Source organism: Orcinus orca, chromosome 1 (genome assembly GCF_937001465.1).
Source record: "Orcinus orca chromosome 1, mOrcOrc1.1, whole genome shotgun sequence".
Classification (NCBI taxonomy): Eukaryota; Metazoa; Chordata; class Mammalia; order Artiodactyla; family Delphinidae; genus Orcinus; species Orcinus orca.
This window is the reverse complement of record NC_064559.1, coordinates 208,152,583-208,175,707: the sequence shown is the minus strand read 5'-3', so window position 1 is coordinate 208,175,707 and position 23,125 is coordinate 208,152,583. Positions and strand designations below refer to the sequence as shown.

Genomic DNA, 23,125 nt, shown 5'->3' with positions numbered 1-23,125 from the left:
AGGGGTGGAGGCCGCACGCGTGGGCACGTCGGCCGGTAGGGAGCCAGCTCTGCCAGGCTGCTCTCCTGCTCCCAGCGGCCCACCTGGCTCCTCCCTTCCCCTAGGCCTCGGCCTCACCCCTCATCCTGGGGTCCACCCGGACGCAGAGCCTGCCCTAAGGCCCTGCCCTGTGCAGGGCAGATGGCAGGGGTGTAGAGCACCTCTCTGCAGGCCAGCCCTACTGCACCAGCTGCAGAAGCCAGCAAGGCCCCTTCCTCCCCAGGGAGCCGAACAGCTGGGACTGGTCGGTGCTAGGGGGAGAAGGAAAGGCTGTGGTTCATGAACTTCACCTCCTGCCCAGTCCCTGCACAGGAGCCCGGCGTGGCAGCCTGTGCCCTTCTCCTGGCGCCTCTTTCTTCAGAGCCACACAAAAGGCTCCTTGGGAGGGAGTGGGGCAGAGAGCACAGGCCTGGGCTGCGGGAGACCTGCTTCTGGGGCCCATCTACCCCTCTGCCCTTCCCCACCTGTGTGAAGAGGGCACTGGCCAGTTCTCTAGAATTTTCATCTAGGGATGGCTGCTGGGTCCCATTGTGTGCCTGGACTCTGGCAAAGGGGCAGAGAAATAGTGAGATCCTCCTAGATCCCCCCAAACCTGGGGAAGGCAATGGAGGAATCTCTGGGGCCCCGGGCCCCCTGGGCCTGCAAGTCCTCAGTCTTTCATCAAGGTGGGCCAGGGCCTCTCCTGGCTTCGTGGGTCCTGTCCCTCTGCCCTTCCCCCTAGCGGGGGCCAGGCTTGGCCCAGGCTGCCTGAGGTGCAGACTCTCGCGCCCCCTGCCGGCCTCGAGAGGGCTTTCCGCCTGGGACCGACTCGGACGCCCAGATGGGGCAAGGTCGCCGAAACCACCCAACCAAGCCGCGCCAAAGCCCCTTCAGATGCCCTCGCCCCACCAGCAGCCCTCACACCAGGGCTGGGGCCCTGCAGACTCCTCACGACCATGTCTCCCAGCCGACCGCACCCTAGAGTCACTGTGGAGGCGGGCGCTGGAGCCCATTCCACCCTCAAGTAAGCGGAGGCAGGGCCAGTGGCGCCCATCGACACCCACCTGCTGGCCTAGGACTGTGCGGGACCCTCCACCCAGGGTTCTGTCCATTCATTCAGGGAGAGTCTTGGCGCCCGGACCCACCCCCGTCCGGACCCCAGTTTCCCCGTGAGACTCACCTAGGGACAAGGTTCTCCTCCCCAGTGGCTGGGGCTCGGGCCAAGGCTGCCAGAGTCCGACGGGGCCGCGGGGAGAGGGGGACCGGAGCCGCCCGGCGGGCTCGGTCCGCTCTGCGCCGGCTAGGGGCGCTGGGCGTAGGGGAATTACGGTAGGCCGGCGCGGGCGCTACCACCTGGGCGGGCCGGGACGTACCATCGGCGCGCCCGGCTGGGACGGGGGAGGGTCTGCGGTCCCGGGAAGGGCCCGGCGCCCCACCCGGCGGCCCAGGGGGGTGGCAGGAGGGCCGGCCGGCGCTTGGAGCTAATCTAGGGTCCGCGCTGTGGACAGAGGGGAGGAGGCGCTTGTCACTGTTTCCGAGGGGGCTGCGCTTTACAGACCTGCGGAAAGTTCAAAGTCTGTAGTCTTTAACCTGGGCTTGAAGACCCGAGCTCGCCCGCCCCCGCCTAGGGCCCGCGGCGGGACGCTGCCCCCGGGGTCCAGGCGGGGTGGGGGGGAACCCGCAGGCCCAGCCCGTCCCGGGAATCGCCCCAAGCCAGGCTCGCTTCCGCTGGATTCTGAACGGCGCCCTCCACGGCGCCTGAGAAACGGGCCCGCCTTGCTCCGTGCCTCCCTCTTTTTTCCTGGCCCACGCCTAGCAGGTCCTGAAAAAGGGGGCCATTCCGCCCTTTGGTGGTTCCCAGCATCTTGAGTTTAGAATAACTCTGCCCTCAGGACTGGAGGTGGAGATAGTGTCTGGGGACACAGGGATCCCACTGAGAAGGCAGGCCACCCAGCCCCAGGCACACCTCCCCGCTTCCCTAATTACCGAAGCTAGCAGATGGGCGTGGTTGGACTGGGACCCCCGCGGGAGCCTCCGGGTTCAGGCCTACCTGCATTTTGCCAATTCTAGACCACCTCCGTCAGGCCCCTCACCAGGCCTGGGCCTCCAGGCTGCTGGAGCCCCCTCCTAATGGGAGCTACCCTCCTTGTCAGCACTGACCTTCCTGGGGCTGGTCCACACCAGAGCAGCTCATCTCCGCCAGGTAGCATGAGGTGGGTCCTCTGTCTCTGCCTCTTGGGCACCCCAGGCCTTCACCTTCTCCCCTCCAAATTACTTAGCCAAAGCCCCCAAATTCCCCTTGCATTGCTCCTCTGGTCCTGCCCCATTCTCCAGCTGCACACTGGACTGCCCCCTGTCTACAGCTGACTAGCATCTCCACAGACCAGCCACCTCCAGAGATCCCCAGAATCTGGCCATTCTCAAGGGCACCCTGGCTGGCCTCCTACCTCTTACCCCCAAAGCATTGCCCAGGAGAATAGGTCACTCCCTCTCCCATTATTCACTACATCCTGCCCATTCTTTCTCCACAGGGACCTCAGATCCACCCCTTCCTCTGCCCTGTGGCCACTGGTCTTCATCTGACAACCCCTCCCCTAGACACACACACCACCCTCCCGACTCATCCCTGCCACCTCACAGCCCACTGTTAAGCTGGAAGAGAGCTCTGAAGTCATCAAATTGAATCTCCACTCTCTCCGCTTAAATACTTCTAGGGGTGGGGTACTCACTATCTATACATCAGGGAACAGCTTCAGCTGTTGGAAACTCTTGCCTATACTGAACAAAAGCTCACCTCCCTGCCAGGCCCCTTGGGACCCATGCAGAAAAACTCACCTCCCTTTCCTCCTGACAGTTCCTTAGAAATGATAGGCTCTGAGGACAGACAGACCTGGTCGAGTTCTGGCCTTGCCTGGGCAAGTCATCGCACCTCCCTGTTTCTCAGTGTCTTGTCTCTAAAATGGAGATGGGGTGGTCCCTACTGCACAGGGTGCGGGTGAGGACTAGATGAGGTCCCTGTGGTGAGGCACTAAAGCAGGGCCTGGCACACAGTAGGTGCTGAGTAAATGGCGGCTGCTAGAACTAACCTTTAAGGATGATGTCCTAGCGTCCCATCTCCAGGATAAACACCCCCAAGTCTTCTGCCCCCTCAAATGTGGTCCCCTAGGCCAGTGTCAGCCCTCCTCCATGTCCCCTTGTGACCCGAGGTGCCCTGTACAGACTTTCATCAGAGTGCCCAGCTCAAGGGAGCCCAGACTCTGCCCCGTGGTTAACTTGCAGCAGGGCGGGGCCACCCACCGTGTCATCACCCGGCACCCCGGGAGAGAGGGAGCAAACACTTCCTCCGTCTCCCCGACAGGACACCTGCCCTGGGAACTGGACAGATGTGCAATAAACATTTGTCTGGCTGGGTGGGGTTGGCTGGGGTCTGGGATGGAACCCAAGGAGGTCTCAGATCTCAGGGAGGGGAAGGAGGACACGCACGAAGTCTAGGGGTTTCTCTCCCCCTGCAAGGAAGATGGACACGTGGTTGCAGATAGCATCCTCTTGAGCAGCTGCAGCAAGCCACACTGTGCTAAGCAGTTCGCACGTAAGCCCTCTTTTTCACCCTTGTTGCAACTTGAGAAAACTCAGTTTCCAGATGAGGAAACTGAGGCTCAAAGAGGTGTAGTGACTTGCCCAGGGTCATGCAGCGGGAAAGGGGTGGGCTGTGACCCTGGAGCTCCCAGGTGTGGGCTACTCTATACATCTTCATCCTGGGGAAGGGTAGGGACACACCTTCCCTCCGGTCATCCCCAAGGCAGGTAATCCAGACACCTCACCTGGACATCAGGGTGTTCCCTCTTCAGCTTTGCCTCCCTTTCCCCAGCCCCTCCTCAGCCCTGCTCGCTCCTTACATCCTCAGAAAGCCTCCTGGCTCACTCAGCTTTCTTCCAGCTCAATACCCCCTCATTTCTCTGGACACCAGCAGCCTCCTCCAGGAAGCCCATCCTGGTTATCCCCATCCCTCTAGAGTGAACTCCAGGGACAGGAGGTAGGGGTGAGGTGGCTGATTTATCTCAAAAGCCCCAGCACCCAGGAGAGGTTCAAATAAAACCTCAAGGGTGGGGCTTCCCTGGTGGTGCAGTGGTTAAGAATCCGCCTGCCAATGCGGGGGACATGGGTTTGAGCCCTGGTCCGGGAAGATCCTACATGCCATGGAGCAACTAAGCCCGTGCGCCACAACTACTGAGCCTGAGTTCTAGAGCCCGCGAGCCACAACTACTGAGCCCACGTGCCACAACTACTGAAGCCCACGCACCTAGAGCCCAGGTTCCGCAACAAGAGAAGCCACTGCAATAAGAAGCCTGCGCACCGCAATGAGGAGTAGCCCCCGCTCACCTCAACTAGAGAAAGCCAGTGCGAGCAACAAAGACCAACGCAGCCAAAAATATAAACAAATAAATAAACAAACAAACAAACCCTCAAGGGTGGGCCAGGAAGTGGAAGGGTCCAGCCCTGTTGGAAGATGGCCCTTCAGGGTAGCCTGGGGGGCCAGTTTGACAAACCCAAGTCCTCACTTGCCTCCTCCTCCCAGTGGGGCCGGAATGCAGCTCCAGGAGGGCAGAACCTTTGTTCCCTGGAGAGCTCCAGGGCCTAGAACCAGGCCTGGCACAGCAGGTGCTTAAAGCTGATTTGGTGACTGAATAAATGACGTCATCTCCTTCAGAAAGCTAGTCACATCCTGCTAGCCGTTCCTCGAATGGCTGGGAAGGAGAGGGAGAATGATGCTCTCTGTCACTCCAGGCCAAACTGTGCCAGTCATGCTGTGGGATGTGGGCAAGTTCTTCCGTCTCTCTGAGCCTCAGTTTCCTTATGTTTCACATGGGAATAATAATAATGCATTTCTTCTGAGGTTCCCTCGAGGGTTCAGTGAGACAAGCATGAGGGCCCAACAGCCTGCCTGCTGGTTATTATTATCACCAACAATAGGATATTCTGGAACTTCCCTGGTGGTCCAGTGGTTGGGACACCGCGCTTCCACTGCAGGGGGCACGGGTTCGATCTCTGGTCGGGGAACTAAGATCCTACGTGCCACACGGTGCGGCCAGAAAATAGAAAACAACAATAGGATATTCTTCTCTCCTCCTTCTCACCAAACCTGGGTGTCATTCACCTCCTCTCACCCTCTGCTCCAGCCTGCTCATACCCTTGGCAAGACCTGCCTCCCACCCCTTCTTTCCTGCCTCTGTACTTCTGCCTGTGGCAGTCCCCCCTTCCTGGAGGGCCCTTGCCTTCTGCTCTGCCTATCTACGTTTTCACTTCCACCAGAGGTCACCTCCTCCGGGATGTCCTCCCTGACTAGCCCTTCTCCCTCTGATGGCTCAGGCATCCTTGTCCCCCAAGTCTGTGTCATTTGTCCCAGAGTGGGTCCCACCAGTGATAGGACTTGGGCTCTCCCCCTGCAGGCTGGGTGACCCTCTGGCTGCTGGTGCCAATGTCAGCCATGCTGAGTTGCAGGCAGCCCAGGGCTGGGACCTGGAAGCTGCAGAGGGCCCACACATGCTCTGACACCAGCTCTCATCTCACAGGCCTCACCCCTGGCCCTTCCTGCGGCAGCTTGTGGGCCCGCCCCAGGAGGAGCAGCTGCCCACAGGAGAGGCTGGGACAGTGTGGCCTGGCCCCCTTTGTCATCCCTGCGGGTCAGGCAGAGGGCCCAAGGCTTTGCAGGCCCCTGGCAGGATGTAACTGAGGATAACTGAGGCCAGTTTGTTGCCAGGAGCCCCCATATGGGGGAGAGGCAACCAGCCAACACCAGAGCCCCGATGCCAGGCACCAACCGTGCCAGCAGATTGCATCTGACATCACAGCCACCCCCTTGCCTGGTGACCACGGCAACTGGAAGCCTCCCCCTCCTCTCCCCGCCCGCGGAACAGTCCTCCCCGTTCCTTCTAACCGTGGTCTTCCTGTGCAGAATGTAAGCGCGTGTGTCTGGATGGAGGGGGGTAACAGGGTGGCACTTTTAATTTCCTGCAGCTGGCAGAGCTGAGCTACACAGTGGTTAGGAACAGGGCTCTGGCACCATACAGATCTGGGTTCTGGGTTCCAATCTCAGCTCTACCACACCCTAGCGATGTGTTCTTAGGTGGGCTGCTACCTCTCAACTATAAATGAGAATAATGACAGGACAGATGTCAGAAGGCCAGAGGGAGGAGACAGAGTCCTCAGTGCCCACAGTGAGTTGTGGCAGTTACAACTATTGTCACTCAAATGCGTGCTGGGAAGGGCCAAACCTGGGTTCAAACCCTTGCTCGGTCTCTCCTGAGCTGTGGGGCCTCCTCCAAGTCACAGGACCTCTCTGAACCTTGGTATCTTCATCTGGAAAACAGGGCAATGACCGACACCTTCCCAGCAGAGCTGCCACAGCACAGAAGGCACAGAGCCCAGCACGAACCAGGCAGAAGTGCCCCGCCGTCACTGCTATCCTTATCCCTCTTGTTTTGTCCACTCGTAGCTCCCAAGTCCTGACACTCCATGACCAGTTGGTCCCTTCTTCCCTTTGTCATCCCCAGGCCCATAGTCACTATCACAAAGTCCCAAAGTGTCCCTGACCCATGCCCAGGCCTGAAGAGTGGCCTGGTGCCCCAGGAAGAGTGCCCGTTGGGCACTGGAATGGAACCTTGGTGGGGGGTGGGAGGGGGGGGTGTCCCTTCTTGCTGATTCTCAGTTTCCTCATCTGTGACATAGAGCGGCAGCTCCTGTCACCTCAGGGCTGTAAGGACTGCAGTGCAGGAAAGGGCTCTGGGGCACCCCTGCTCCAGCTGCCCTTGCAGAAGTCCCCCCCGCTCCACTGTTTCTGAACTGGGGTCAGCCCCTCTGCCTCCTAAGCCAGCCACCCTGCGGCCCTGCCCACCCCTGAACCCACACGACCCTGTAGCCAGGCCAGCTGCACCCCTGCCAGGGCCCTGTGGACTTCCGGGCCTGGAGAGCGAGTGCGGTTAGAGCCCTGTCCCCTCTGCCCCCAGCTGCTCCCCGGCCCTCCAGCCACCCTACCTTAGCCGCCCGCCCCTTGTCCATGCAGTCGGGGTTCTGACAGCACAGCCCCTTCTCTTCAGCCAGGCTCTGGTCTTCTGCAAAGGAGAGAAGAGGGTTACTAGTCGGGCGGGGCCCAGGGAGGGTGTGCCCAGGCTGGGGCACCCAGGCTCCCCGGGGCCCCAGGAGCCTCCCGACCAGAGGATGGGTGGGGCCGTCTCCTCAATGCACCCTTCAAAGGAGGGCAGTGTCCCTTTCTCTTTTAAATGCCAACTTATCTGCACGGGAATCTGTTAGCAGAGCCCTTTTCTTGTAGCAGCTCCCCAGGGAAAGTATCCAGATTCCAGGGGGAGAAAACGTCTTTGGAAATGAGCAGCTCCCTCTCTCTGTACCACTAGTCTGGGGAGGGGGGTGGCTCAGTGACCTTGGGGCCCCAGGGTTCCTGGGGGATCCCTGCAAGACTACGGGGGGAAGGGGGATGCCAGGGGCCCAAGATCCCTTCCTACCCCTGTCCTCCACATCGCTGCCTCTATTGATGGTCTCCCCCGCAAAATCCTGGGGTGGTCCCCCTCACCCGCTGTCCGTCTTTGACCCAGCATTTGGTCCCCTCCAAGCTAGCTGCCTCTCCTCCTGGGGCACAGCAGCGGAGGGGACAAGGAAGGGGGGAAAAGAGGCTGTCCGCCCCGGTCAGCTTGCAGGGCCAGGGGAAGGGGTGATGAAGCGCGCCCCGACACGGGGCACAGTTTGGACCCCCGCATCCCTGATTCCGAGACCGGCGTCTACCTCCCACCGCGAGCAGGCCTTCCCCAAAGGAGGCGGCAGGCTGAGCCCCCGCCTGCCGAGGGGAAGGAGCTGGCCCTGCCCTCCCATTGATCCTCCCCCGCCCCAAACTCCCCGGCCTGCCCGCGATGCCCCTCGCCCGCGCCCCTCCCCGAGCCGGCGCGGAGGCGGCCAGGCCCGCCGGCCTGCATGGCGAGGCCCGGCCGGGGGCCCCGCACTCACCCATGGAAGAGGCGCCGGGAGGCCGGGAACGCGGGCGGTGCGGGGGGCGCCGCGAGCCGGCCGGGGGCGAGCGCAACGGCGGCGTGGGGCGGACGCCGGCCGAGCGCCGGGGGAGAGGCCGGAGCGCCGCGGCCGCGGGACCCTCTGCGGCTAGAGGCGGGGCGGGGCAGGTGGGCGGTGGGAGGAGCCGAGCGGCGGCCCCGCCTTCGGAGGGCGGGACTCCGTGCCCCGCCCCCTGCGCCCCTCAGCCTGGACCCCCGCTGGGCAGAGCCTGCCCCCGGGCGCGGGGCTTCTGCCGGGAGGACGTGACCCATCCTCCCTCCCCACAACTGGAGCCTTCCCCTCCTCTCTGAAAAGTCGTGGGTGTGACCAAAGGCCATCCCTCCGCCCCTCAACTCCCTCAGCCTCCCAGCCACCTCAAAAGAAAACACCTCTGTTTTTGATGTGGTCTGGAGACATTTTCTCAATCTCCTGGAAAGTGGGAATGAAGGCATTTTAGACAACTCTGCTATTTCTCCTGGCCCCAAAGGTACCGTCTAAGTGGAAACGGTGCCTTCTTGTAGATAGGCATGCAGGTCAGGACAGATCTCTGCACCCTCTGTCCTCCACCCCCAGCAGAGGACCCTTTCCTCATTTAGAGATGCTGTCGGCTGTGGGGGTAAGGGTTCCGTAAATGGAGTGGGCTTGGTGGCTACTGTTGTTTTATTACTATCACCTCTGTGTTGGTTAGCATTTTAAAAACTTTATGGAAGTATAAAACAAATATGTACAGAACAGTGCAGCTCTCATGAGTACACAGCTCAGAAAATTTTCGCAAAACGTATTTTTACAAAATAACCAGCCCGCAGGTTAAGAAGCAGAGCACCACCAGCCCCCCTGCAGAAGTCTCCCTCATGGGAGCTGCCAGCCACTCCCCACCCCCCAGGGGGTGCTGTCCTGACCTCTGTCTCAATTAGTTTTGCCTGGTCTTGTACTTTCATTCAATTAGTTTTGCCTGGTCTTGTACTTTATGTAAATAGCACCACGAGATACTTGGACAACATTTTAGTGTTTACAAAACACTTTTCACTTCAGAAATGGAGCCTGGGGGAGGTGGCCAAGACTCTCCCAAGGGACTCAGAGTTCTCCTGAGCCTGCGTAGACCCCATCCCACCTGCAGGTTGGTGCTGGGAGGCTCTGGGTAGATGAGATCCAGGTATGGAAGACCCAGTTTCCCATGGGACCCGGGTCTCTCTCCCAAAGTCTCCCCTGGCCCCTTCCCCAACCAGAGTAGGGTGCCTGCCTTTCTACGTGCATCTATTTCATGGGCTGGCCCTGGGGACTCGGGGGTGACCAGGACCCCATCCCTGCCCTCAGGGACTTGTGACAGAGGGCACTGTGATGGATCCCAAGTCTTCTGCGTTCTCTGGATTCACTCAGCAAACATACAGCAAGGGTCCTCTGAGGGCTCACCATGTGTCTAGCCCCAAGCTGGGCACTGGGGACCCACTGGTGACCCTGACAAGTCTTGAGGGCCTCATGTGGGGCCCGGCACGGCCGGGGCAAGGAGGCTGAGGGAGCAGCTGCACAAGAGGCCTTGCTCGGTGTTCCAAAGCTTCCAGGCTGAGAGGGAAGCGACAGCACAGTGTCCCCCAGTGTCCCCCAGTCTGCTGTTTGTGCAGTGGGAACCTGGCGTTCTGAGAAGGGCCCCTAATTCTCAGGACTCTCAGGCGGGCCCTGCCTCACTCAGTTCACAGAATCACACAGTTCTGATTTCCCTCTCGGAATCTCAGCTGTCTGAGGGGCCAGGGACGCCTGTCCTGCCTCTAGCCCGGAGGCAGGGGCAGCTGAGGGGGGAAACAGCCCTGTGAGGACCCTGACGGGGTCCCTGGGGTCAGCGATCCTGCTGGCCCTGCCCCAGCCCTGCCTGTCAAGCCGTAGCTGGCTCAAGGGTCGGGTGGGAAGCAGGGCTCTTCTCCACCACCCGGCAGCAGCTCCTCTGCCATCTGGATTTCCAGGGACCTGGAGACCGCAGCCAGCTTTGGGGAGTTTCCCATGCACCCTACCTGAATCTGGGGAACTCAGCCAAATGAGGTCTGCTTGTAACTCTGAGTCCCTGGGTTCTTACAACTCAGGGCCTGGGGTTGGGTTCTAACCCCCTTTGTCCCAAGACTTCTGGACTCTGGTCCCAAATTCAGCAGGCTCTGGGCTACGTACGCCACCACAGGGTCCTGGAGCTGCCTTGCCAGCCCTCTGGGTCCTGCCATGACCGCCCCAGGCCACAACCACTCCAGGGCCAGACTCCCCTCGGCCACCGTGGGGTGGTCGTGGGGTCTGGAGTCCTTTGTCCTGGTTCTTCCAAGCACTGGAGTTCTACCTGGCTAACCTCTCTGGCCTCTAGCATCCCCCCAACCCCACCGCCCTCCCACCCTCCATTTTCAGTTCCCTCAAGGTGCTCAGTCTGCTTTCTAGACGCCCCCTCTGCGGACTGCTCAGGCCCAGCCCCTCTGGAATCTAGTTTCCCTGCACTCCACATGAAAGCTACAGCCTCCTAGAGCCCCTAGGTGTGCTTCTCTCCCCAGAGACTCCAAACACAGGAACGTCGCTGAGGACCCTGCTAGCTCTCAGGGCCCAGAGACGGGCCTCTGGGGGCCAGGGAGGAACCAGGCATCGGGACGGGCTGTCCCCACCCCAGGCCTGCCATGGGCTCCCCTCTGACAAGTTGCCCGGTTTGCAGCCCTGCAGAATGGGTGGGTGTGGTAAGGGGGAGATGTCGTACCAGGTGGTACATACCCTGGACATAGTTGATTGGGCCAGAGGTGGCCGCCTGGGCCAGCCTGTTCAATTAGACTTGCTCTCTTGAGAATTTGAATTGAGACGGGCAACTCCTATTGGGCCCTGGAGCCCTGAGGTCACAGAAAGTCAGTCTGAGTGGGTACGCTCCCAGGGGCCGCCTCCACCACCTGCCCTCGCTCCCCCCAGGGTCCCCGCCCCGGAGTACCCCTCTGGCTGCTGGCCCTTGGCCAGCCCCAGGCAGACCTGGAACCTGGAAATTGCCCACCCCCAGGGTGCCAGATGTCGTCTCTCCGGGTCTGAAACAGCCCAGCTGCCCTCCTGGCCTCCTCGGGCCCCTGCGGCTCCCAGCATCCTGGGGAAAGCCAGGGCCCCTCAGCCAGGCAGACAAGCCCACATGCCAGCATCCCCCACCCTCTATCTTAGTCACACGATGCCGCTTTTCCTTCTCCAACACGATCTCTACGACAACTGGCCGGCAGGGCGCCTGGGCAGAAGCCGGCCGGCAGACATGTTTTGCTTGGCGAAGCGCAGTGCTTCAAAAGAATTTGAATTGGTTGCCAACTTTGAAAAGTCAGATTTCACATAAAAATCCAGATTTCTGGCTTCCATGGACAAACCAGAGGAGCCTGGCAGCTCTGGACCCATATTCCTGATGGCTCCAGCTCCCCAGTTGTGTCTGCCTTAGACTGGCACACACCCTTCCACCCTCCACAGTCCCCACCACTCCCTATCGCCTCACTCCAGCCCCCTCCCTCTGTTACTCACTACCTCCCCTGGGACGGAACTGAGCTTCTGACCGCGGCCCAGCCCTTCCTGGTTCTGTTCCTCTGCCTCTGCCACATCCTTCCCATCGCTGTCTACTGTCAACTGACATCCTGCCCACTCTCTAAGGCCCAAGTTGAATGCAGCGACCTTCCGGAAGGCCTCTCGATCTCAGAATATCCAAATTCCAGATGAATCGCTCCCTCCTAGATCCCACTGTCCTGGGATGGGCCTTTGAATTGACCTGTTATTTTGGACCTCTCTTCCCCACCAGATTGCTCCAGAAACACCTGCCTATAACCATAGCTCTGACCTACCCAGCACCTGCTGGGCACTCTGTGCTTTTCACACATGGTCTCACTTCACTGTCAAACCCTCTGCAGCATGGGCTAACCCCAAAGGACAGCTGCTGGCCACTGTAGCTACTGAGCATGTGCGATGGGGCTCATCCAAATTGAGATGCGCTATACATGTGAAATACACAGCAGATTTTGAAGATTTCGTGCAAGAAAAAAAAAACAAAACAGAATGTAAGATCACATTGATGTGGACTTCCCTGACGGTCCAGTGGTTAAGACTCCGTGCTTCCGCTGCAAGGGGCGTGGGTTCGATCCCTGGTTGGGGAATTAAGATCTCACATGCCGTGCGGCACAGCCAAAAAGTAAAATAAAATCAAATCTCACTGAGGATTTTTTTATATGGATTACAAGTTGAAATGGTAATGTTTTTGAAATAGACTGGGTTGATTAAATATACTCTTAAAATTCATTTCACTTGCTTGTTTTTAGGTTTTTTTGTTTTTTTGCTTTTTGTTTTTAATGTGGCTAGTAAAAAAATTTAAACGATGAAAGTTCTAGGGGATAGCACTGTTCCAAACGACTGAGAGAAGAAAGTATGTTGATTGTTACCCATTTTGCAGATGAGGAAACTGAGGCCCAGAGGGTTGGGTGACTTGCCCAAGGTCATGCAGCTAGTGAGTGATGAGGCTGGGACTTGAGCCTAGGACTGGAAGACTCCAAGTCTTACTCCTAACCAACAGGCCACACTGCCCCTATGGTGCCCCCATGGTTCCTGACATGGTTAGGTGCTTGGCACACATAAAATGATCCCCCCATTGTCACATAAGACCCCTTTTCCCAGCTGGCTGCAGGCTGAGACAAGCGTACCACCCTTGTCATTCCTCAGGGGAGCCCCTCACCTCTGAGCACCCCCTGGCATAATGAACCTCAAGAAGACAGAGCTTCCCTGCCCATCACCTCCCAACCCCAGGCCTGGCCAGGCAAAGGCCGCCCCTCCCAGGAAGCAGCTGTGGCCTTGAATGCCCCCTCCCACGCAAACCCAGCCCTCCTGGGAGCCTATCTATGGTTGGGCAGCTGCTGCGGGCTGTGCTAGGACTGAACCCCGTCATCAGGGCAGCTTGCAGAAGGGCAAGATTTGACCCAAACCTGCCCGAGAGCCAGAGGGGTGTGTCCTGGGCAAATGGCTGCTGACCCCAGGAACCATCCGCCTCTCCCTACCCCAGACTCTGGTCAGAGCATCACAGGTGGCCTGGGAAAGAAATATGGTCCCCTTCCCAAAGCCCCATGTAGCATTGTGGGGTAGGGCCGCCAAGTGGGGACCCAGCTGGAGGAAGGAGCCCGGACCATGGTCTCTGATGCTGTCCCTGCCTGCAGCCCAGACTGAAGATGTCATCGTCCCCTGGAGCCTAGAGACCCCCAAGCACTGCCCCGCCCACCCACACGCCTCGGACTCAGTAAGAAGAGGTGGGAGGACACATTCAGAATCCCTTTCTGGGGCCCAAGAAACCATCCACACAGTTCCTGCCCACAGGCCTGGAGCCCGCCAGCCACTTCCTCTGGCCGACGCTGCTGTGCGCACCTGCCCATTTGCCCACTGCCACGGGCTTCCCCCCAGGCTCCTCGGGGGAACAGAGAGTAGCTGCGAGAAAAGCAAGAGCAGGACTGCGGAAAGGGGCGTGATTCCCGTTCGGGACAATCACGCTCCGGGCACGAGCCCCACCCCATCGCGCTGGGACCCACCACCCACCCATACTGGGCCCAGGCCAGGGGCTGGCAGGGTGCAGAGGACAGAGCCCACATAGACAGCTGTGTGCCCGCTCTCCCACCCGCCTGCCTCAGCTCGCCCCCGAGGCCGGCTCACGCGCCGTGACCCACGCACCGTGTGCTGGGACCTCTTTCCCAGCCGGGGCCAAGAGGCACGGGGTCGTGATGGTGGGCCTGGTCCTGCGGCTCCGAGGCGGAGGGCGGGAACTGTGGGTCTGGGTACCACCACTCACCACCCCACTGAGCCTTGCCTTCCCTTCCAGAGCAAAGGAGGGGGCCACCAAGAATGGTCCCTGCCTCCAAAGGTGGGCGTGAAGATGCTAGGAGCCAAGGGAAGTCTTGGCACGGGGCAAGTGCCCGCTAACTGTGCGCTGTGAGGCCCCACAGATGGCAGGGACTGCTTGCCTGGAGAGCCTGGGGGCAGGGGAGTGGGAGCGCGCTTCACAGGGGCTGCCCCAAAGCCCCGGGAATGGGTGAGGGCCCAGCAGCAGGAAAGCTTGGCACTTTGCAGTGACTGAGATGAAGAGGACAAATAGCAAGAGGGGGACAGACCCCTGCTTGGCCTCCCTGGCTTGTGTCTGGGACTGGCTGTGTGACCTCATGCCGGACCTCAGCCACCTTCCCTGCCTCAGTAGACAGGAACCTGCCAGGTAAAGCCGTACAAGCAGGCAGGACTCAGTCTGCCCCCCAGGCCACTCCCCCAACCCACCCTCTGGTTCCAGAACAGTGCCCGGCTGAAAGAGACGGGGAGCTTTCTGCCAGGCTGGCCCGCGCCTGCCCCGTGCGGTCCTCGCCCTTCCCCCTGCTCCATGCCCTGCCCAGCCTCCTGCACAGGTAGGCGCTGTGCCCACCCCACCCCTCCAAGCAGCCACATCCCTCCGTCCACTTTGGCCAACGGGACAGGTTGCCCGGAGGGGCCCCCTCTCAGGTTCGACAGCTGTCGTTTATGCCCACCAGGCATCCATTCTCCCCCTTGAGAGCAGCATTGCCTGCCCTGCTTTGTGGAACCCGTGCCCCACGTGGTCTCTTTCTGTGGTGGATCCCAGGCCTAGCCATCACTTTCCCTGCCCTCTGGCTGCAGGGAGGGGTCAGGGAAGGACCACGCCAGGCTGGGAAGTTGTGTCCCTGAGAGGCTCCTGCTTCTCCAGGCCTGCGGCCTGGGGTGGGGGCGTGCCAGCGCCTGGGGCCCCGGATGAGGCCAACAGAGGAGATAAATGAGGCCCGAGACACCGCGCCCTGCTGGCTTCTGCCAGCCAGACCTGGGCTTCCATCACTGGCACTGGTGTCCTGACAGAAGCGGAGTCGCCAACCCAAGGCTGAACGTTCTGCTGGGCCACTCATTAGCGGAGCTATGATAGAACAGCAATGATAACAGCCAGCATGGACCATGCCCTTGTTCTCTGGCGTGCGGGGTTTGAAGGGCTCCATGTGTCACCCCAGCAAGTCCTCTCAGCCACCGCACGACACCACCTGTATCTTTATCCCCACTGACACGGCCAGGTCAGCCTCCAAACACCGGCCGCCGGGCTCAGCACCCCGCACCACCTGTGCTGCCTCTCGGGGGGCTTAATCTCTCTGTGTTTCTGTTCCCTTACCTGCAATGGGGATAATACGAGAAAGGGCACATGTCCTGGGGCCTCGAACATGAACATTCCAGAAAGACTCGTCCCACCACCTGGCCCTGATCTTGGAGGCAGAGGACCGAGGCAGAGACCAGGCCTGAAGCCCAGAGCCAGGCCCAGCTGCCCTGCTCCCAGCCCAGCTGCCGGGCCCACGCTGCCTGGCTCGGCCTGCCCTGTCTGCCCCCGAGGCCCCCAGGGTCCTCGTGCTCAGGCCCCTCTCCTCCACCAGCAGCGGCTATCAGGAGGGCCTTGTCCCCCCAGCGCTGCTGATGTGACGGGCAGCAGCATGTGCATGGTGAGCAGGCCGCAGGCTCCGGCCAGAGGGAGGCGGCAGGGTAGACCAGCTGTCCGGACCTCCTGTGAGCCCTCCTGGGAAAGTGGAACTGCACCTACCCCCGAGGTCCTCGATGATGTCCAGGGTGGAACTCCAGGAGAAGCGCTCCACGGCCCCCAGCTCCAGCTCGGCCAGGGCACCGGGCAGGGCCTCCAGCGCATAGGCACCCCGCTTCTTCCAGTAGAGAAACATGCTGAGGCCCGGGGAGGCCTCCCCGCCGGGCCCGTGCCCTCAGAGGCTGGGCGGCCCCGGGGACCCGGGTCCCCGAGGCCTGGACACAGTGGGTGCAGGGACTGCAGAGGGGCTGTAGAGACCCTGGGGCTGGCCACAGGCCGGCGAGCACGGCCCTCCCTGGGGAGGGGAGCATGCTGGGAGCGGCCGGGGGCCTCAGAGCTGACCAATGGCCAGGGCCCCAGCCCCACACAAAGCGCCTTTCTTCCCCTCCTACAGACATTTTACAAATTTCAACTTCCCGGCCCCCTCGGAGCCCCCCCCAAGGGGATGGGCTGGCCGTCTGGGGACGGCAGAGGCCCGGAAAAGAGTCCGATTGTTCCGTGATCTCTGTGCTAAGATAAGTTTTCAGAGGAGAAAAATGTGCTGCTCCAGGAGCAGTTCCAGCCCCCCACTCCTGACCTCTGACCCCAGCCCCCAGCCCCAGCGGGGCCCTGCAGGATTTCTCAGTGGGGAGTGGAAGCACCCATGGGGTGCTGTGGAATGACCCCAGAGCTGTTTTCAGCTGCCTGGCTGGGCCCCCTCCCCAGGAAGCACGAGGCGTGGCTCCCAGCTCCCCAGAGCAAAGGCCCCAGGGAGGCCTCCAAGGGTCAGAGAGCAGGAGCTGCGGGCCAGGCCTCAGCCTCAGCTGCCAGTGAGGCCCCGCATCTGCCCTCTGGGCTCTCACCAAGGGCCCTCCCTCGCCAGGCTGGCCAAGCTTCCCCAGGCTGCCCACCCACCCCACCTCCCTCCCCAGACTGTGTCACCTACACCAACGGCTGCACCACACATGAAGCCCTGGGCAGGCCTCAAAGGCCTCGGGCATCGTCACAGAGCTTCACAGCCCCCTGCTCAGTGGGCAGAGGGTGGGGTGCGGGCAGGGAGGTCAGAAGGCCGGGGGCTGGAGGAACCAGCTGGTGCAGAGCACAGATGAGGTGCAGAGGAAGACACTGGCTCAGCTGATAAGCAGCAGGGCTTGAATTTGAACCCAGGACTATCTAGTCTCAAAGCCAGCTTGGGGGCCCAGACAGCTACCTGGGGGAGAAGGTCTGGTGGTCGGAGGGCAAAGGGGTGGCCCTGTGGGAATCCAGCCCGGATGGGGGAAGGGCGCCTTGCTCGTCCTCCCAGCCAGCCTCTGCCACGTTGCTGAGCGCCCTCTGTGTGACCCTGCCACGGCTCCCCAACCTTCCAGGGTCCCGAAGGAGCTAGCCTGGGTGGGGGCAGAGCTGGCCGCCCCCCACCCTGGCCCGACCAGTTGCCTGGCGACAGAGAGGCACGAGGCCCAGACAAGGGGAATTGGCAGCAGAAGGCTCGACTTTCCGGGTGGGGGGCACCCCAGGGCTGTGGCGGGGTGGAGGCTGGTAGGGGTAGCCGACCAGGCAGCCTGCACACCCCCAGCTGAGGGCTAAGGTGCCAAGAGGCAGCTCAAGTGATTCAAACCAGATGCCTGCCTGCCTGCCCGCCTGCCCACCCTCCTCCTCAGGCCCAGGGCCAGGGCCAGGGCCAGGCCCAGACGAATGCGGCCGGGCCCTCTGGTCCTTAATCACTGGCACCCACGTAGCCTGGGCCCACACGAGGTGGGGGGCACCCTGGCTCGTGTTTACAGGCAAGTGGCCAGTGCGTGGGTGCCAGACCAATGTCGGGGGAGCGAGATGATTTGTCCCCGGCAGCCATGGCTGGTCTCGGCGCCCACCGGGAGGGGCCGGGCTGCAGAGTGAGCAGTGCTCCCCGAGCGTTACCTAGTCCAGATGCCTCTGTGTCTAGGCCTGGAGGGGCTACGCTTGGCTGTGGTTTCAAAACTGCAAGCCCCAAACCCACCCCGCCCGGAGGCTGGTGGGAGATGCTTCCTAACCCCTGCTTTGGGTGAACACAAGAAGCCCCCCGACCACACACACACACACCTGCGGAAGCCCTACTCAGTGTCTGCTTGTGCTCAAGCCCGGGATGCTGCACAGCTGAGCCTGGCTGTGCCCCTCCCTCCCGCCCTCCCCACCCGGGGCACATACAGCCTCCTCCCAGAGGTTCTCTCTGTCCCCAAATGTGCCTTCTGCCTCCTACCACCCTGCCTTGGCTTGTGGCAGTCCTGCTGCCTGGTGTCCTCCTCTGGCTCCCACGGAGAGTCACCCACCCTCCTCCTGTCCAGGCTAGAGGCCTGCATCCCCAACCTTGCCTCCATCCTCCCTGTGCAGGAGAGCAGGGGGGTCCGGGCAGGCCCACCCGGGCTGGTAAAAGGGCCCCCAGGGTGTCCCAGCAGCCCTCATCACCATGCTGCAGGTGTCAAAGGCAGGTGGACACACCTGGGCCGTTTACTGGGTCTGGGGGAAACCAGGAAGCTAGCCAGCTAGTGATGCCGCTTACAAACGTGGGGAGAAGGCTCTTCACCGCCTCTGAGGGAGCTGGGGTGCGGCATGGCCGTCGTGTATGCTGCTGTGCTCCCAGCCCCAGGTGGACAGAGTGATGACAGTTACTGTGGACCAGATGCCACACTGAGCATCATTCCGACGTTAGCTCCTTTAAGCCTCACATCGGCCCCATGAGGCCTCACATCAGCCCCATGTCTGAGATGGAGAAGCTGAGGCCAGGGGCCACTTACTTGTCCAGGGCCACCCAGAGTGGGCAGGGGGCAAACCAGGGTGAACTCCAGAGCTGTGCTCTCACTGCTAGGCTGCACTTTCTGGCCCTTGATGACGCAGTCACCGGGTACAGATGGGGACGCAGTCACCGGGTACAGATGGGGACCCAGGGCCCAGAGGGAGGCAGGGAGGCCCCGAGCTGGAAGCACATCCTCCCACAGTCCCAGGCCCACCTCTCCTGCCTGGCTCCTCCTGGAAGCTCACGACCTCTGCACAGGACGATCCCAGGGAGCCAGGAGACCAATGGCTCGTGCCCTCCTCTCGGCATGCCCGACCCCAAACCCAAAGGTTTGTCCCCACTGCCATGAGCTCCCACTGGCCAGGGACCAGGGCTAGGACGGGCAGAGGGCCGGGGAGCTGGAGACCCGAGGCAGCTTCATCCAGTTCCTGGCAATGGCCTTGGACATGGGGAGGGGGTCGAGCCCTCCGCAAACTGCAGCTGTTTCCTTGAGAGCGGAAGTGCCGTGTGGAGGCCAAGCAGGAGCCCCGAGAGGCCCACGGAGTGAGGGGCTAAGAGAGGAAGAGGGGCAGGTGGCCCAAGCCGGCCATCAACCCCCACGCCAGCTGCCTCCCAGCCAGCCACGGCCGACAGAGACCTTGGCCTTGGGGGGAACCTTCCCTTCACCAACCAGGGGTCCCTGGGCCCCCTAGATGCCCCTTCCCCCTTCAGCCCTGGCTGACCCCTTTCCCACCAGGATGACTGAGGGCAGCTCCCTGAGGAGTAGACTGGTCCAGGTTCCTGCCTCTGGCTCACTAGCTGGGTAGCCCTGGGCTTGACACTTCCTGAAGCCTCAGTTTCCACATCTGTGAAACGGGGTAAGGAGAGAGGCCGCCCCCACCCCCCGACCACTGTATTGTCTCCAAAAGATCCCACTCACCTGGGGCTAAGCAGAGAGCAAGTGCTTGCCCCACGGGGATGAAGACCTGGGGGGTCCCTGCCTTCTGCTAAGAGGCCCTGCCCCTCCCCCGCACCAGGTAAGGTCCTCCGTGACCCTCTGTGGTGCCCTGAGCTCCCCCAGTGGCAGGTGACCACATCTTTCCTCCACCTTCCGGGGTCTGGGGAGGACTGTCTGGACCCCCAGGGCAGACTGGGAGCACCATCTTTGGGGGGGAGGGGGGTGGCCTGTAACAGAGCCGACACGGCAGGGCGGTGCCCAGTGCCAGCTGTGCAGCTTGCGTGAGAAGCGGCCGCACGGGCTGTGCTGTGCTGAAGTGCTCCCAGGTCAGACTGCAGAGCCTGTTAGGAATTATGTCTGGCCGGCCAGCCAGAGGCCCGTTATATAACGTGGCACAGGGCAGGCACTAGCCACCCCTAACCCCCAGCTCCCCAGCTCCCCAGCCGCTGCCCCACTGGCCAAGCCTGAGAGGAGACGTGTCCCACTGACCCCCTTCCACTCGCCCCACGCACATAGCACACCCGACCTCCGGCTCCAGGTGAAAAGGATCTGCTCCCACCTGCCAGAGCACGCGCCAAGGACCTTCCAGGGCCACAGCCCGGTAGGGGCCCCTGTGGGGTGGAGGCCACCCCCAGGCAGCAGGCACGCACCTGGGGCTGGCACCTGCAAGAGGGGTGAACAGTGGGGCCTGGCATGGGCGGCACAGACCCCCAGCCCCCTGACACACACACACAGACCAAACCGTTCTGAAGGCTGGATACACAGGCCTGAAGCCTCGGCCGCCTGCGGGTCCGTCAGTTTGGAAGGTGCCGAGGTCACCTGGTTGAGAGCCAGCCTGGCCCTTAAGCCGCTGCCAGGCCGCTGCCCCAGGCCCTCTCCCATGACACCTCCTCACGGCCCCCAGCTACTGCGGCCCACCGCCCCCCAGAGCAGGCTGCGTGCACCATGCCCGGAGGGGCCTGGCACAGCGTGGGTCTCCCCACACCCCTGCAGGGCCCACACAGCCCTTTCTCAAACCCTCGGGGGCCCCAGGGGCTGGGACTGAGACTTGTGAGATGTCGGACATAACAGGGCCCAGGACTCAGGATGGGGTTTGCAGAGCCCGGGACTGAGGTGGGCAGGGCCCCGCGGTGGGCTTCTTCCCCATCCCCAGGGTGGGCACCACGGGTAGCTCCTCGGCAGTGCCCCCCACAGCTGGGCTGTGCCAGCACTCGGAGTGTGGATGTGTGTGAGCCAACACCGTCACCACCGCCAGGGGACAGAGCTCTGCCGGCAGGGAGCCCTGTGCCCGGCACTGAAGAGGCTGGGCCCCTGCGGCCCTGGGTGGGGACCCTGTGCTGCTTACACCCTGGCACTCCAACACGAACCCCTCAGAAGCAGAGGCTCCCGCTCGGCCAGGGACCCTGTCTCAGTCCTGGTTCTCCAGCTGCTGGCTGGGCACACAGTAGGGACACTGACATTAGCCAAGTCCCCTTGTGTGCCAGGCCCTGGACCCAGAGCCTTCAACATGGAGCTCCTTTAAGTTGCCTAATGATGCTGTCATCGTGTTACTATCCCCGCATCGTCCAGAGCAGGAAGCTGAGGCGCAGGGGGGCCTACAGACCTGACCAGGTCAGCCGGGAAGTGGGCGGGTGCTACTGCCAGAGTCTCCTCACCACCCCCCAACTCCATGCCACCCTCGGTTCCCTCTGTGGCCAAGATATTCAAGTTCCACGTGCCACGAGGATCCAGTCAACAAGCAGCCCTCCCTGCCCATCACCGCCAGCATCCTGAGCTGAGCCGCAGGGGCTCAGGGGGCCCCATCTCGGGGTCCCATCACAGTGACCCTCCCTTCCCCAAATGCACCCCTGCTTCAGGACTCTGGGGGCCCTTCAGGCTTAGACAAGCCTCCCTGACCTTTTTTTTTTTTTTTTTTTTGCGGTACGCGGGCCTCTCACTGTCGTGGCCTCTCCCGTTGCGGAGCACAGGCTCCGGACGCGCAGGCTCAGCGGCCATGGCTCACGGGCCCAGCTGCTCCGCGGCATGTGGGATCTTCCCAGACCGGGGCACAAACCCATGTCCCCTGCATCGGCAGGTGGACTCTCAACCACTGCGCCACCAGGGAAGCCCCTCCCTGACCTTTGAGCCCACTGATCACGATACTGGAAGTAAATGGGCCCCCTCCTGGGCTCCCCTGCGTGTGTATGTGGCGGGGGAGGGGGGACAGCCAGACAACAGGCCCCTCAGACCCAGGCAACTCCCCAGAGGCAAAGGGGTGGGAGGCCTAGTCACTGCCCAGCATCTGGCCTGGCCATCCTCACCCACCCATCTACCCACCATGGCCTGGGGACAAGCACACCCTGGGGCGGGCTGGCCACAGACCAGCCGCCCACGCCATTCTCAGCTCTGCCGCTAGAATGCCCTGGCCCCCGCTCAGGCGACCACCACCATGTCTGAGGCCCCTGCCTCGCTCTTGTCCCTCCAAGTAAGCCTCCAGAATGCAGCCTGGCACCTGGGTTCAGATCCCAGCTCCTGCTGGCTGTGCGGCCTTGGGCAAGTTGCTTAGCCTCTCTGGGCCTCAGTTCCCTCGTCTATCCAGTGAGGGTACTCACAGGACTACCTCCCAGGGTTGCTGTGGGGATTAAACGACTTAATCCAGAAGAGCGGTCTCCACACTCAGGCCCCTGGTGGGAGCTCCACGGACGGTGACCGACAATCACGGCAAGAATACAAAGCACGGGGACCTCCCTGGTGGTCCAGTGGTAAAGAACCCGCCTTCCAACGCAGGGGACGTGGGTTCGATCCCCAATCAGGGAACTAAGATCCCACATGCCACGGGGCAACTAAGCCCGTGTGGCACAACTACTGAGCTCATGTGCCTCAACAAGAGAGCCCGTGTGCCACAAACTACAGAGCCCATGCACCCTGGAACCCTCACGCCACAACTAAAGAGAGAAAAGCCGTATGCCACAACTAGAGAGAAGCCCGCTCACTGCAACAAACACCCAATGCAGCCAAAAAATAAATAAATAAATAAATAAAATTAAAAAAAAAAAAAGAGTACAAAGCAAGGGACTTCGCTGGTAGTCCAGTGGTTAGGGTTCCACGCTTTCACTGCTGAGGGCCTGGGTTCGATCCCTGGGTCGGGGAACTAGGATCCCGCAAACCACGTGGCATGGCCAAAAAAAAAAAAAAGCAAATCTGAAAATGTCCCTGCTGTAATTAAAAATCTGCTCCCCACCCCCTGTGGGGCAAGGCCACCCTCCCTGTCATGGCTGCTCAGACCTTCCCGGACCTGCCTCCACCCACAGCTCCCTGGCGGACTGATGGCGTCATCCCCCAGCCACAGAGCCAGGCCGCCCTTTGGTTCTGCCTCTGCTGCAGGTGACCACACGGAAAGGTGCAGCCTGGATCCATCAGGACTGGGAGCCCCTTGAAGCAGCTACTGGCTTAATTCTCCCCTGAACACAGGGCCCAGGCCAGCCTCGCCCAGAGCAGGTGCCAGGAGAATGCTCATTGACTTGAACTTGGATCCGTCCATAACCAACCATCTCTTGCAGGGTCAACTTCTGAATACCTCAAAACTCAGTCCAGTAAAGGTGGCAGGGAGGATCCCAGCTCAGAGGGCAGCCCACAGGCCTGGACACCTGGCCTGGGGTCAGATCTGACCACCCCACGGGAGGAGCAGAGACCCCGCTAGACCCAGGCACTCTTCAGCTGGTGTGCCAGGGTTTTCCCAGCCTGGGGAGCGGGGAGAGGAGGAAGTGGGGGCTTGCCTGTATCCCCAGGACTGTCTGTGGTGATGGCAGGATGGCCACAT

General features: G+C 61.5%; 1 protein-coding gene across 4 annotated transcripts in view; it reads right to left on the bottom strand.

Moving 5' to 3' along the window:
- PLEKHG5 (pleckstrin homology and RhoGEF domain containing G5) overlaps positions 1-8,222 on the bottom strand; it is a 28,775-nt gene extending 20,553 nt beyond the window's left edge. For 2 of the 4 annotated variants that reach the window (XM_012534037.3, XM_033432806.2), the window contains exons 1-2: positions 8,032-8,222; positions 7,051-7,127 (exon numbers count right to left, since the gene is read on the bottom strand). In XM_012534037.3, coding sequence (XP_012389491.3) covers positions 7,051-7,127; positions 8,032-8,035 — 81 coding nt within the window. In that variant the 5' untranslated portion in view covers positions 8,036-8,222. Of the gene's footprint in view, positions 1-1,198; positions 6,265-6,290; positions 6,376-7,050; positions 7,128-8,031 lie in introns of those variants that run through there. The other 2 variants (XM_033432808.2, XM_033432809.2) reach the window with 2 other exon arrangements.
- Between the last annotated feature and the right edge of the window lie 14,903 nt (positions 8,223-23,125).